The 15333-nt window shown below is 42.6% G+C and overlaps 1 protein-coding gene across 3 annotated transcripts in view; it reads left to right on the top strand.

The window, feature by feature from the left end:
* GPR107 (G protein-coupled receptor 107) overlaps positions 1-14720 on the top strand; it is a 38667-nt gene extending 23947 nt beyond the window's left edge. For all 3 annotated transcript variants that reach the window (XM_068211283.1, XM_068211282.1, XM_068211284.1), the window contains exons 15-18: positions 1222-1271; positions 2004-2087; positions 2885-3009; positions 9224-14720. In XM_068211283.1, coding sequence (XP_068067384.1) covers positions 1222-1271; positions 2004-2087; positions 2885-3009; positions 9224-9320 — 356 coding nt within the window. In that variant the 3' untranslated portion in view covers positions 9321-14720. The remainder of the gene's footprint in view (positions 1-1221; positions 1272-2003; positions 2088-2884; positions 3010-9223) is intronic.
* Positions 14721-15333: the final 613 nt, after the last annotated feature.

Below are 15333 nucleotides of genomic sequence, written 5' to 3'. Positions count from 1 at the left end.
TAAAGGTGAACTGGAAAGGGACTCTTGATCTTTAGATTATAAAAGTAGTTTTATAACAGAATTATGTCTGTCTTCACTGTAGTTTCTGTAGTGGGAACTTACAGGAATTTATTTGCATGGGTGCATTTGACACTTCCTTTGCATAAGAAAAGCTGCTTTGTTTTCTGTCAGAGGAGGTGAAGCATTTCTTAGGGAGCTATTAGTTCTCCTCTCCCTCATCTGAAATACTGTATTTTGCTGTCTTGTGAACCTGGAAGACCTTACATGCAAATATATGCAGCCTTTTAGAAATCATTGCAGTGGGTGAGTTCTGTGAGGGGGTGCAGGTGAACTTCATCTCAATGTATTGCTCTTCCACATCTGATAAATACATTATGAGGACTTGGAGGGAATACCAGTAAATATGTGGCAGTATTTTTCAACTGGCAGCTCATGTTCATTGGCTCTGAAATGCATCTCTGTATGCTGTCAACAGATCTTGGAGTCTGCCTCTCGTGTTGTCACAAAAGCATCAGTGGCCTGTGTTTGTAATCCTGCTGCACATGTAAAAGCTGACTCTCAGAGCAGAGCTGACAGCTGCTCCATCTGTTGTTGACCTCAGCTGGTTCACATGAGTGCTCTGTGCTCTCCAGCTGATGTGATGTGTGCAATACGTCCAGGTTTGCCTGGGGCCTGGGCTGGCACATTTGGGGAACTGCTCAGGATCACTTCCCATCTCACTTGTGAGTTGTGCCTGAGCCATGGTAGAGGACCTTACTTAGGTTTTCAAGTGCTTGGGCTGCTGTTCAGCAAGGTGCAGTGGTTCCCAGAGCTGTGATTACCTGCAAATTGCTCAGCTACAGGCATGGAGCAGGTCGGGAAGGGCTCTAGAAAAGACAGGAATTTTCTAGGAGGCAGTGTCAGGTGGAGTGGCCCTTCTGGCAGGAGTTGACAGTATGTAGTTGGCTGTACACATGTAGAGGAAGGTTCTGTAATGCAGAGTGTGTGCATATAAAATTTAGTGCAAAAGCAATCTCAGCTCCCTTTTTAAGAGTGAATTCACCCCAGCCTGGGAGTTATCCTGTATGTGGACATGCCAGGCTGGCACTCCTCAGTACAAATCCTTCTAGCCTGGGATTACGTGAGTCCTGGTTTTGACCTCTTGCCTACCCTGCAGACAAGGCATCAAAAGAAATTCTCATGTTAACAATTTTCTGATGGACTTTTGTGTTCTCTTGATAGCTGCCATTAACCTAGCAAAGCTGAAGCTCTTCAGACATTACTATGTCATGGTAAGTAAAACACCTGCACACATGCATGTGGGGAGCTTGGAAGCTGTTCAAAGCTTTTGATGGAATACTTGTTGGAATCTACTGCAGTTGGTGGATGTGGTAGAGGCTCTTGGCACTGCTGTGCTTTGGCATCTTGGTCAACTGGCTTACAATCCAAAAAGCAACTTCCTTTTTTCTCCTAATGGTTATATCCTTCTGTCTCTCTTTAAATTCCAGCTATTTGTAATGCTTCCTGATTTCCTCTGGAGACAGCTTGAGCTGCCAGTTGATTTGATGGGCTTGAATAACATAGTGTAAACTTGCTAAAAATTAAACTTGGGACCAAATGGTGCCTGGAGATGCATGTGTGCAGTTCCTGATTAAGTCAGTGGGAGCCATGAGTACGTTTCCCAGGAGAACACAGGCTTCTTAATGATTTCCAACGGCCTCATTTCAGGCTCTCCTAAGTGGCAAGAGTAATAAATTACAATTGTGATTCTTGAAATTCTATGAAATTGTAATACTTAAAGCATTTCCTGCTGTAACTTGAGTATGTTACCAATAGCTTGAGTTATTGGATGTTCAGCAAGCAGTAGAGCCCTCAGCTTATATCTTCCGTGTTTTTTGAGGAGCATAATAAGGCTAGTCTGATATAATGAGTTGTCTGGGAACTGCTGGAGCTATTTCTCTGGGGTAAGAAGGTTCTATAAGGCCATTGCTATTGTTCTTATGCTTTCTCCTTTCCCTTCCCAGATTGTGTGTTACATTTACTTCACACGGATCATTGCAATTCTCATAAAGATTGCTGTTCCATTCCAGTGGAAATGGCTGTACCAGGTATTTGCCAGAAAAGGAAAATACATCCATTCCTTGTTTTTTTCCTCTATTATTCTTAAAATATAACTGCACAACAAAATTCCATAAGATGTTCCTCATGTTATAGTAAAACATCTCAAAGCACAGTGCAGTACCCTGCCTCCTCTTGATTTTATCACTGAAGTGCTTAAGGTGAAAGAATATATTCTTAGTTTTATGTTTGTCCAGCAAAGCTGCTGGATTATACATGAGATGTCTGAAAGTAATTGCATTATTGATTTTCAGTCTTTCAATTTAAAAATGTCTGAAGGAAATTAATCAAGAACATACAAAGGTGAAAAAATTAGTCAGATTTGCTGTACGTAATTGAGCCCGAGGGAGCCAGGGAAATAGGCTTTTGCTCTTCCATCTACAGGCTTCTTTTGCCTATGAACTTCTAAATACTTGGTTTCTTAACACATAATCCAAGTAACTGTGCAGGGAGTCCTTGGAATACATTAACTGTTGAAAAAACGAAGCAACGTAGGGATGGTTCCTCCCCACCCCATTTAAAAGCCAAGTCTTGCCATAGTTCTTTGAAAGCTCTGGAGAGATGGATAGAACTGTAGCTCTATTTAAAGTGACAGGGAAAACTGAAAGAACAAAGGATTTGACAGCATTTAGCCTGGGATTAATGACAACTGGATAGGAATTATTTTATTTCTGCTGTGGCCCAGGCCTCTTGGCCATTAAACCTTGAACCTTACGAATGAGGAGCAATGTTTCGTGACCACAGAGCATAGCAGGGCTGAACTTCAATCTCATGTTTTCACTTGCAGCTGCTGGATGAAATGGCCACACTGGTGTTCTTTGTCCTCACTGGGTACAAGTTCCGTCCAGCATCAGACAACCCTTACCTACAGCTCTCTCAAGATGATGAGGATGACTTGGAGATGGAAGCTGTGTAAGAGCCCCTCTCCCCTTTTATTTACTTCTTCATTTGATTTGAGAAAAGTAGTGTTTAAAACCAGTTTACTTGAATCTCTCTAAATCCTTCTGTGACAAAGATGAAGATCTGCCCACGTTTAAAGATGAGGTGTCTGTATTGGTGCGTGTAAAGAAATTTGTGGTGTGCATAGGAGCCTCTGACCTGGATATTGCAGTAGTGTGGAAAAAGCTGGTAAAGCTTTTCATGGGGCAAAAACATGCCCGTGAAAATGTGAAGTAAGAAAGCTTTTAATTTTAATTTAGCTCATGGAACATGAATGAGTTTTACAGTTCATCATTAATGCTTCATATTTAAAAAAACCCTAGTGAACAACAAAAATGACCCACCGATCTGCAGAACATAAATAATAATAAATGTATAAAAATAATACAATAATAAATAGATGAACAGGGTGTAACATCCTTTCTGCCTTGGTGTTCAGCATATCGCTTTGCAAAAATTTATTTAAAGCAGCACTGAGCCAAGGAGATTGATTTTTATCAATATCTTCCCTGGTTTATTCCCTGCTGCGAAAGCACGAGGCACCACAAATGCTTCAGGACCTGAGCTAGTCTGGAAAAATTACATAGCAGGGCTCAGCCTAAGTCCCTGTCATTTTCTTTGCAGTGGTTTTCTGAGGACTTAAAAAATGAGTGGCATTTTTGAATGTGTAATTAAAAATGCCCTAAGAAATTCAGCCTGCCAGGAGTGTTGGATACAGCTTTACGTGCCCCAGAGCCTGCTGCCTTAATAGGAGCAGAGCTAAACTAATCCTTTGGTAGTTATAAGTTTGATGCATAATTGCGATTCATGTACAGGCTCAGAAGCCTGTTCCTAAGAGTTTTTCCAGTTTGGCAAATCTCCTTTACCTAGGTGAAATAAATCAACGCTGTTTTCATTACAGAGGCAAAAAAAGTCCAAATGTGTTTGCTGTCACAGTTAGCTCAAAAAGAAATGAATCTTATTCGAAAACTGCTACAAGGAGGTTTGAACCATAGAATCCAGGCTGAAATGTCATGTAAGGAGTTTAACTTCTCAGAAATATGGCTAGTAACAAAGATATTTTTAAATGCTTAGCTATTTTTACTTTGGTTCTAGAAAAATCTGTCATTTTTGTAAGTGGAATCTAACTAGTGGGTAGTGACCTTAAAATCACTATCACGTACATATGTTATCACTATCACTTACATGTGTTTAAATGGTTTATGTAAGAAACTGGTCTCAGTTTAGAAGCTGTTTGGTAAAAAAAACATTCACATCAGGAAGTCACTGTGTGAACTGGCAGGATTTGTGATTGTACCAAAACAAGCTTTTTCCCTTTTTGCCTGTTGTTAGAGCGAATTTCAACTTTGCATTGCGTGCTTAATGAATTTTTGCTTGTGGGGGTTTTGCTAGGACTAATAATAGGACACCTTTCAAATGCAGTGATTTTAGTCAATTGAAAAGTTGCTAAATTTAGGAGAATCTGCCAGAAATGAACTGGAGAAAATTTAATGAAGTAATTCAGTGATTTACATCTCATCATGAAGCAGACGTTGCTAAAAACTCAAGGGTTAGAATTCCTTGTGAGCCTTTTCCTAGTAAGGCATTTTTCTCTTTGCTTTGGGAGTTTCCATTGTTGTGCCTTGTGGGTTGTTCCCCTTAGCCTTGCTTGAATTTTCTGATCTGATTCGCCAGAAGTTTTTTTCCATTTGGGCACTTGGCAGGGTATAATCTGTGTCTGGTTCTCCCTTCCCCAGCTCCATCAGGAAGGTTACATTTGTAGATATTTGAAAAACAGAGTTTGTACACATTCTGAGACAGGAGAAGCACTGCAATGGATGTGCATTAAATATCTCATTAATTTGGTCTTGCTGGTCCTGTTTTTGCCTTCATAAATATTAAATGTTGTTTCTGTGTGAGGGGGAAAGATACCTGGGTTTACTTGAGCAGGTGACTAAGTATTTGTCAGTGTCCTGACTAACCACTGCATGAGTGTTTTGCCTTTCATGTGATAAATACCCACTTGTCTTTACAGGCTATGGCAGAAACTAAAAACCTCGTGGTGTTCTGCTATGTCAGTTTTATTGTTATTTTCCTCTCCCAGAGGGTTTTTGTTTAAAATAAGGTTCTCTAAAACAGAAGTATTCAGTTCCTTTAGACTTAACATTTTTATGACCTAACAGAGGGGAAAGCTGTGAGGTTATCAAACCTCTTTTCCAGGCTTGCTTGTCTTCCATGAAAAAAAAATAGGTCATTTTAAAAGCAGCTTTCTAGTTTGGGTCTGTTTTTATGCATTGCAAATGATACAAATCTCAGTCTGGCAGTAAATGCAAATATTGTTAAGGACACTGGAAATCTGGAAAGCTTCAAGAAAAATCTGCAAATTAGGGGCGTCTACAGAAGCAACACAAGGCACAAATCCATTCTTTGTAAGTCATTGTAACTCTCCGGAATAAAATACAAATCAAGAATAGCAAAGGTAACTCTGGCTTGGAGAAAAGATCCACAGACTTTGCAGGAATCTCTTCAGTTGTTGCAGGCTCCACAGAAGTTGTCCTGGCAGGGAGCAGAGTGTGACTAAAGCTGAGCTAAGGACCTGTCTGTCCTTTTTCAAGCAGCTTCAATAGCCATTTGTCATCAGCAAAGTGGCTTTCTGTGTATTCTGTGCTGGGCAGCCTCTTGAGTTCTGTCAGTACGTGGGCTTGTCGCTGACAGTTTGTTAAAGTTCCCTGCTTGAAAAGGTGCAGCCACACTTGGCAGAAAGAACTGTCAGGCTTCCAGTCCTAATGCCATTTCTGGGGCATGAACACAAAAATATGAACAGTACAGGGGATGAGGTGGGGGTGAGGAAGGGGAAAGGAAGAATTTTTGGGGTATTTTTTTTTTAATTTCACTAACTCAGTAAGCTGGTTTTAGATACTGGATATCAAAACGCTCTTTAACGGGTCTTGGTTGAGAATGATGTTCATGCATGATGGGAGGTTAAGATATTTCCACTGGAGGAGGGATTGCAGGAGAAGAAACCATTAATGGTTTTGTTCTCCAGTTGGTATATCCGTCTTACTCAGTGTGTGGAGACTTTGGTTCTCCTTAACACCCAAAACAGCTTCAACACAGGGAACTGTTGTGGTAACACTGATCTTTGCTTATGCCTTGGGATCTGGAGTTTCTCTCTGTGTCATGAGGCAGCTTATTCTGTGCTGAGATTTGATGACGTGCTTGGTTGCTTTTCTCTGCTTTCTCTCAGGTTGTGTTTCGTGGCAGACTGATTCATGGTGCTCTGCATTAGCAGTGATTTTCTTCACCCAACACATCTTTTGCTTGCAGAGATCAGCTTTTTTGCTCTATGGCTGATCAGTTTTCACTCCAATTTGCAATAGCTTGTAAAGGCTGGCTGCTGCCAGTATTGCAGTGTTTCTTGTTGGACTGTAAAACAAATAAACAGGAGAAAAGGCAGTTGAAATCCACCACTGTGGAGAGCTGGAGATACTTCTGAATGTTTAGCCATTCCTTGATACCTTGGATACAATGCAGGAGAAAAATAAACCCCATGAAATCTCTGCAGCACATACCACTGTGTGATGGAGTGCTTGGGGAGCTCCTTCTCTGCCTCATTTGTGACAGATACCTCTGGCAGGCACAGAAATGCTCTCTGGAGAGGGATGGTTCAGTGAGAAGGATTTGTTGCATTTTAACTGCTGCTGATTTGTGGGCTGGAGATGCAGTTCAGCAGACTGCAGGTGAGGAACATTTCCCTGCCATATTACAGGTCAGAGCTGAAGTGCTGAGGACAATGAGGATTTCAGTGTGCTTGGTCTTAGTGCTGCTACCCTTATTTTATTGGGCACTAAAATGTGATGACTGGAATGATTTTGAGAGCTAGAGGAATTGCCTGTTGTATCTGAACAATCTGAGAAAAGGAGGGACTTGAGAGCTACTTCATTCACTTGTCACAAGACAAGAACAGTCTCTTCAGTTCTTCAGATGGATTTTAACCTTCACTGTTGGAGAATCCACACAGAAATCTCTCCCAGCTATTTGCTGTTACTGAGGGGGACACAGTAAATGGCCTCTCTGGTAGCAAAGGATGTGACTTGATCTGCCTGCACTTTCAGTGTGTAACTGTCCCATAAACATGGGAAGTGGATCATTCCCTCCTAGCTGTAACCTTGCATTACTTCTGCCACCACCTGGGTGTGCAGTGGCTCTCTAATGGCATTAGAGTGCAGTGTGTGCTAGGTGGGATCTTCCCAGCTGTGGGTCAAGTGTTGGGACTGCTTTGGTATCATGCATGTGTGAAACCTCTTCGTATATCCCAGTGCATCTGCTGCTGCATTGCTGTGTGAGATGCTCCTTTCTGCTTTGTAGTTCATGGCAATCTTCAGCTCCTCCCTGAGGAATGGATACTTAGCTCCTCATTCTGTAATTATGAAGTTGATTATTTCTGAAGAGTAAACTTGGTATCTGTCTTGCTGCATCCTACTGTACTTTTCAGACTATTACTTCAATTTGCCAGAATCTTTCTGCATTCTAGTCTTGTTCTCCAGTATGTAACTCTTAGTGTCTTGTGCAGATTTAATAAGCAAGTTCTCTATTCCATTACCCAGGCAATTACTGAAAATACCGAGTAGAAGTGAACCCAGGACAGGCCTCTCTGGAACCACACTCAATGTTCTTACATTTTTGACAGGAAACCATTAAGTAAATCTCAATGCATACTTTTCCAATTAGTTATCCATCCACTTTGGTTTTGTCTAGCTTATGTTCCTCCAGGTTTTTTTCCTATCTGACTGTGGGAAACCTTTATCAACAGGGAGAATTTAAACATCTGCATGCCTCTGTACTGATTAGTTTGATCTCTTCTAGAAAATGTTTACTATTTACTTATGCCATCTTTCTTCTTTAAGCAACCTGCTTACTTTTCTCTGTACTTGCCTTTTTTATTTTAGTAGGGAAAAAAGTTATTTGATCTGTACTCTTGTGACCCTTTCCTATAAAGCCCAAGCTCATCTAGACCCACTCTAAAGTGAAAACCAGTGATGATCCCAGTATGGCCACTGCTGGAATGTCACTGAGCACAGCAGGCTGAGTAAATTATTTTTACAGTACATGAACAGAAGCAGGGATCTAACATGGAACTAAGGGAAGAGGAGTGTTATCTGAAGATTACTTCTCCTAGTGGGGTGATGCTGTGGAGATGTTGTTAGCAGCTCTGATCAAATAAAGCACTCTGACATGGTAAACAGCAGGTGAAAGTGCTCACAGACCAACAGGGGCAGCTTTGAACAGGACAGGTCTGTGTGTGCTTCCTTGCATCCCTTGGGAATGCATTGAGCTATTGGCACTCTTGCCTTCAGCATCCAAAATAACCTTTGTAGCATGTTCGTGGGGGAAAAAAAAACACCTGTGTGGAATGAGAATCACACTGTGCAAAAGAATAAAGGAAATGTGTTGTGCATCCAAACTGTGTGTTTGGTGTAGCAGCAGAGAAAAGCTGAGCTGAAGAGCTGTTGGAGAGCTAAGGCACTTCCAAGAGGAATGGTGCTGTTCTGCCTGGATAAACAGTTCAGTCTACCTCATATTGAATGGTATTGTGAGACTTTGTAGTTCAATGGTCAGATTACCATGGCAAATCCAGACTTGGATGGTACAAAAAGGATAACTTCTCCCTTCTGTTTTGTTGCTGCTCATTTTGCTACTAAGAGGAGCTGGTGTGCATTAAGCTAATAAGGTTCATCTGGGGCACTGTGTATTTGTGTAATATGCTGTACCTATCAAAATGTATTTGCGTGATATTTGTGTATTTGTGTAATATGCTGTACCTATCAAAATGCAGAAGAAAGTCACAGAAGTAAGGGTGGTCAGCTGCATAGTAACAAGTGTTTTTAAGTGAACTGCTCAAATTTAGCAAATGAACACCTGGTTTATCTGTTTTACCACCCCTGTTACCTTTTTTGAAGTATGAGACAATATTACTTGCTGCTTTAGTTTAATGATAGATGGGAAGGGCTTTGAGGTGCTCAAGGACAGCAGCTGTGCTTCCAACTCCCATCTGTGCTGTGTCAGGGTGGTACAAGATATCAAACACAGGAAATGCTCAGTGTGGGTAAAGAGATGTGAGAAGTGTTGTTTGATGGGTGTGAGCTGTTGCTGAAATGGATTTTACAGTTCAAGGTCTGATGTCTGATGCGTCTTCTTTCTCTTCTAGGGTGACAACTTCAGGAGTAATGGAGGGCATGAAGAAAGTCAAGAAAGTGGTGAATGGTTCAGCAGAGCCTCAGGGCGAATGGGAAAGCACAGCATGATGGACTGGACTAAGGCAGCACTTTCAGAGAAACTTTTTTAATTTATTAATATTACTCTCAGTGGAAAGGGAGCAACTTGCACTCCCCACCACTGAAACTGCAGACTGGGGTGTGTCTAGGGAGAGCAAAGCAGTGCAGAAATATAACTATTCCTTTGATCATAAGAAAATGGGATGTCCTGGTACCCGCAAGGAGCGTGAAGCTTTCCTAGGGATTTTGGGTAGCTTTTTTCCCCCCTTTCTGGATCGGTTCTTTATTCTGAATTGTTGCGTTCCTCAGAATGTGTAATACTAATGTGAAGAGGGATCTTCAGTGTGTATGTAAAGAATATATTTTATATAATGCTTATATATATACACACACACACACTTGCTTTGTAACATGAATGCTGGGACTTGCAAAGCCTGTCAGAAGGTGGGAAAAGAAGATAAAGACATGTAAGTATTTTTTTTTTCTTTTTATAAACTCTCCTTTTGGCTTGGATGGAACATTGCAAAACAAATGGATAGGAACAACTGCAGTTATTTGAGAGACTGAACGGGTATTGGATCAGATGACTTCTGCCACTGCTCATGCCAGTGGGAAAGGTGATAAGTATCTTTTCTTATCCCTGCAGGTGTCCACCTGAATGTGTCAGGTTTTCAGATGTGTTGCTATACAGGAAATGAGTGACTATTCTCTATTAAAGCACTAAGCCCATAATGCAATAAGCATTTATGTACATTCTCCACTGTCCATGGAGTTGCTCTTGACTCACCCCCACCTGACAAGAAGTACACAAGAGATGTAAGACTGATGCTTGCTTTTTAGGGGTCTGCCTAAATGTTTACTTTCAAGCTGTGACCCAGAGCACATTGGTTTGCTTCATAAAATATTTTCAAGGTATTTCAAAAGTCACTCCTTTCTGGCACAGTATAAACAGTACCAGACTCTCCAGTGGAAATCTGTCTAGCCATTTTACTGCAGCATAAATCTCTGGTTCACAGTTACCCTGAGTTACTGGGCCTCTCTGGATGGCTACTTGTACCTCTCTGGCTGTGTAGGATTAATAACACTGCTTTTTGAGATGAGCTGAACCTGGCCAAAGTGGTATTGCCACCAAAAACAGGCAACTGTAACTCCCAGTCCTAAATGTTTTGGGTTTTTTTTTTTTTTTTTTTGTCAGGAGAGGAGAAGATTATGACCAGAACCTTGATGCAGAGGAATATGGAATCCTTGACTGTTAGCTGCAGACTTGCAGTGGAGTCTTAACAGACACATTCCAAAATGCCCCGTGTGTTTTCTCTGTAGTCCCTGGGGTTGTCAGTAGGGCAGTTGGCATCCAGAGCTGTAGTAGTGAAAATGGGTGCTCATTTGGGGGAGGATGGAAGTGGCTCATTGGTGGAATGAGGATTAGCTTTAACAAAAATAAATCAGCTATAAGTCACTGACCCACTGAAGCCTTAATATTCATGCAGACACACTGACATGTGGTGCTGTGGAGCCAAGTGCTTCTGCCAGGGTGTCAGAGAGAGGCATCAGCAGAGCTCTGGATGTGCCAGCATCACTTACAGACTCATTCAGGAATTGGTTTTATTTTAGTCTTCAAGCTGAGGAGGATTTCCTCCCGAATCTTGAGCCACTTCCTCATTCCTGAGCAGGGATTGTGGAGCTCTGGGTGAGCTGTCTGTACCAAGCCTTGCTGTTTGAGGAGCAGCAGCCCTTTTCCCCCTTGACACTTCTTTTCCCAGATGTTGGTTCTATGCACCATGGAGGTGGTAGGAACAAATCTACCTGCTTTGATGCCTGGAACTGCTTTCTCTTCAGATAAAGCACAAGAAGAAGAGCATTTGTCTCTGGCTGCAGAATCCTCTTCTGTTTTCCTCTTCAGCTGTAACTTCACACTAATCACAGCAGTGATGGTTTGACTTTGCTGTCATTGCCTTGCAGTGAGACAGTTTTAGTGAGAAGAGATCCTATACCACTGTAAAGGCTGTTTGGTGACCAAAGGGCCTTTAGGCCTTCTGGAGGAAGAAATCTACATATTTAGCCTGAAGCGTGAGAAATTGGACCATAAACAAACACATGCAGTGCCAGCTCTTACATTTAAATGCAATACCTGGAAAAACTCATCATCTGCAGTTACTCTATCCCTTGAGATTCCCTGGATCCAAAGGGCTGCTCAAACAGGCTGTAAAGTTTGTTCAGAGAAGCCCACTGAAGACTTGAAGTGTATTGGCACTGAGGTATGTAAGGGATAAGAATGTGCTGTCAGGAACAAAGTGCATCTGGACAATGCTATTCTGGAGCCTGTTAATCCTTTTGTGAATGAGATGTGAAATTGTCATAGGTGTGGCATTTCAACCAGAACCATGAGGGCTGTGCTGTGATCCTAGGGAATGCTGAGCTGGTTCCAAACAGCTGCTTATACCATACCTGAGCATCAGTGGAGCTGACAACTTGGCAAGTGCTGTTACCTTAGTCTCAGGGTTTTTTTTTGGTTTTTTTTTGTTTTTTTTTTTTTTTTAATATGCACTTTTTTTGCTAAAGTTGCATATGGGGTAGGTTTATCTGCCAAGTCCCTGGCTCACCAGTCAAAGGCCAAAAAAAATGGGTCACTTCTTTTTGTCTTGGCATGAAAAGCCACAGCAGTATTCTGGAAGTCCTGTTTTTTACAAGAGCTTTTTCAAGTTCAGCCTTGAGCTTCAGCAGCCAGCTCCACAACCAGCTTCTGCTGGTGCTTTACACAGGATGCCAAGGAGCAGGGAATGGTCAGACCTGAGCATTAGGAAGGGAAATCAAAGTCATGGACAAGTCGAAACCCAAAAGATTCTTATTATGGCCATTTCCAAAATGAATTTTGTCTGGTGCAATTCCTTGGATCAGGACAGAAAGTCTGTCTTGATGGATATGATGGATGGGATGGTAGCTGGGAAGGTGGAGGGTGGAGGGGATGGCTGCAGTTGTGCTTTTCTCCAGCACAGCTGGTGCTGCACTGCAAATCGTCAAAGACAGGACTATTCCCTCCCCTCCTTCCCAGGCGAAACCACAGCTGCATGTCTGGCACTGCATAACTCCAGGGCTAGTGGAGTGCAGCAGCTTGGAGCTCCCCAGGCAGGATAATCAGTGCTTGCCTTTCACATGCTGATGGCTGCTTATCTGGTAGGAAGCTCTGCCTCTCACTGGGAGGGAAGCAGAGGAGCTGTTGAGGATTACAGATCGTTTAGGGATGTGCAGCTTTGCTTCCCTGCTTTTACTGAAGTGAGGAGCTGAAGCAATCGACAACAGTGCCCAGCAGCAGAGTGGCAGGAGTCCTGGAACAGCAGGTCTGCTGCAATGGGAATAAATGGTTTGAATTCTTTCCCATATGCTGCTGCAGGCGAGCACTCAGTCCCCTCTGCAGACAAAAATGAGATTGGTTCAGTCTTCACTAGTAATGCAGGTTATGCCCCAATAAATCCCTGTGGATGCTGACATGCACATGCCACTGCTGCACTCCTCCTTCCTGCTGTAGCTGCTCAGCAGGCTGTCTTCCAGAGGAAGCCTCCTTGTAGTGCAACTGCCAGACTCCTGCATTCTTCAGGCTGGAAAATGTTTTCCTTGATGGTTCATCAAGAGACATACTAAAAGAAAGCAAGACATAATGGGGTCATGTGGAACAGTGCTGCTGCCTGCTCGGAGTGGAGCAGTTGGAGTTGAAGAAGCCACATGCTGTCCTATTAAGATGCTCTTTCATGTTGTCATCTAACTGGGTGCGTTGTGATGTGTGCAGTGCATTGTTCAGTGTTTCTCTCCAGCTCAGTGCCCTGTTCCTGGATTTCCATGCTGGCATGCCCTGGGAGAGCATGTTGTAAAAATTTGCTGCATTGCAGCATTTTGTCTGGAGCTCGTAGTGTGGAAGATGTATTTTTTCTAAGCTGAGTGGACTCTCTCTGGCATGAGTGGGCATCCACCATGTGTCCTTGGGCACTGTAGCATTCCTTCTGGCCATGAAAGGCCATATCCTGATCACTCCAGTGTGCACATCTGGTGCAAGTCCTGTAGAAGATTTTTTCTGTTAAGTCTTTTTTCCTTACTGTGTGTTCCTCTTAGGGAAAAGCAGCTGAGCCACTGACAATCAAATTGATGAGAAGGGAGGGAATTTTGTTGTTTATTTGAAAACTGCCCAATTTGAAGCAAATACTGGGTACTGTAGGCTCTATTGAGCTCTGAGAACTGGAGTTCTCTAGCTGTTAAGGAGAGGGAAGGAAATCTTTCTTCCTTTAGCCTACTTGGTTTGTCTCCTTCGATTTGGCCTGTCATGCTAGCTAACAGATTGCTGTCACTTTACAGAAGATGTTTTACAGCTCCTGTGTTATGGTCTCTGCTTCACTCATGGAGCACATCCCCATTTTTCACCTGTGTACAAAGAGTGAGGAGCTGTGGTCTGCAGGAGTGGGAGGTGCAGTGAGGTTTGAACATAGTGGGACTCACACTGAAACTCTGACCTTGTGTGTCAGTAGCCTCATGAGCCTCACCTCGTGAAAGCTGAGGTGGTGCTGCCCAGAGACACTTGACCAATGTTTCTTTGTGTTCCCTGGGGCTGATATGCTGCAAAACGTTCTAAATTGAATTAATTTGGCTTCTTTTTTGTAGCTGCTGGATACAATACTTTTGGGCTGATTCATCACTTTTCCTTAGCAATGTTGGGAAGCTGTGCATTTTCTCTTTGTAGTGTCTTGCCTGGATATAGCAATGATCCAGTGAGAACTGCACATGATGTGTGCTCCCAAGTGGCTGGAACAGGATGTAGGAAAATACCAGTACTCAGGTGTTGAGTGGTGTAGGAAGAAAGTAGCTGAGAAAAGAGTCACTCCTTATAGGCTGACTGGCTCAAGAACCCATTTATGTTTTGACTGCAGCAATTCTCTAGAAAGGACAATTCTTAATAAATATTTCCCTGTGGGATTTCACTCAGTGTTCTGCTCTCTGTGTATTAGAGTCCAACCTCAACATCAGCAGAAGCACTTCATCCTGTAGCCAGTGGAGCTGGTATCTTATGGGTCTAAATAGCTTCCCTTGCCCTTTAGGAACTCTTAATAATTAATTCTAGATCCTCTTGTGTCATTAAGCAGCTTTAGGGCACCTTGTACAATGTAGCTTTGAATTCATTTAGTAAATGACCTCCAGAAGAACTAAAAAATACTTTTCTGTGTACAGCAAGGTTCAGTTCTTGGGGTTTTGGTGACCTGTAAATATCCTATTCCTCGGTTCCTGTTCAGATGTAAAAATGGGGTTTTTTCAGTATTTTTTTAAACTTTATTAAAAGAACAATAAACAGTATTTTAAGAGAAGCAAGGTAGAGACAAGTCAGGACAGTCTGTGTAACTTGGTTTCCCTGCTGTGATGCAAATGTGTAAAATAAAGATTGACCAGAAAGAAGTTTTTAATGCATCTCATTTTCTCCTTCTGAACTGCCAGCAGCCAAGCTGACCCATTGATCCCAAAGTCTGCATTTCCCTCTGCTCAACATCTGTTTCCATCCATCAACATCTGCATCAGGGATACAGGGCCAAATCACAAAACTTGTGTGGAAGACTTCTTTTGAAGGGAGAAGCTTTCCTGTCAGGGACCCAAGTGAGGTTCACTGAAGTGCCTTTTCTTGAGCTCCAGGTACTGGAGCTGTGCTTGTGTGTGCCCAGCTGCTCTTTTAGGTTTGTAAGCTAAACTTAGGCAGTGTTTGATGACTGAGTCTTGAACAAAAGGGTTTCTCCCAGCCCTGTGTCTCCTGCACTCTCGGGCAGGCAGGAATTCAGGAGCATCTGGGCTTGTTGCTGCTCTCCAGCCCTGTGGTCTGTGTGTTCTCTGGTGCCAGTTTGCCAGGTGAGGGCAGACAAGGAGCTGATGCTCTGAACCTTGGTGTCCAGATACAAATTAAGGATAGAAGCTTACTTTTAAAGTAATATCTTTGGTGGATCTGGCCACACTATCTCAGAGGGGCAAGTCCTTGATCGATTTTAAGTTACACTGATGGTGATTTGGGATGTCTGCAGTT

Source organism: Anomalospiza imberbis, chromosome 21 (genome assembly GCF_031753505.1).
Source record: "Anomalospiza imberbis isolate Cuckoo-Finch-1a 21T00152 chromosome 21, ASM3175350v1, whole genome shotgun sequence".
Lineage (NCBI taxonomy): Eukaryota > Metazoa > Chordata > Aves > Passeriformes > Viduidae > Anomalospiza > Anomalospiza imberbis.
This window is presented reverse-complemented; position numbering and strand designations above follow the sequence as displayed.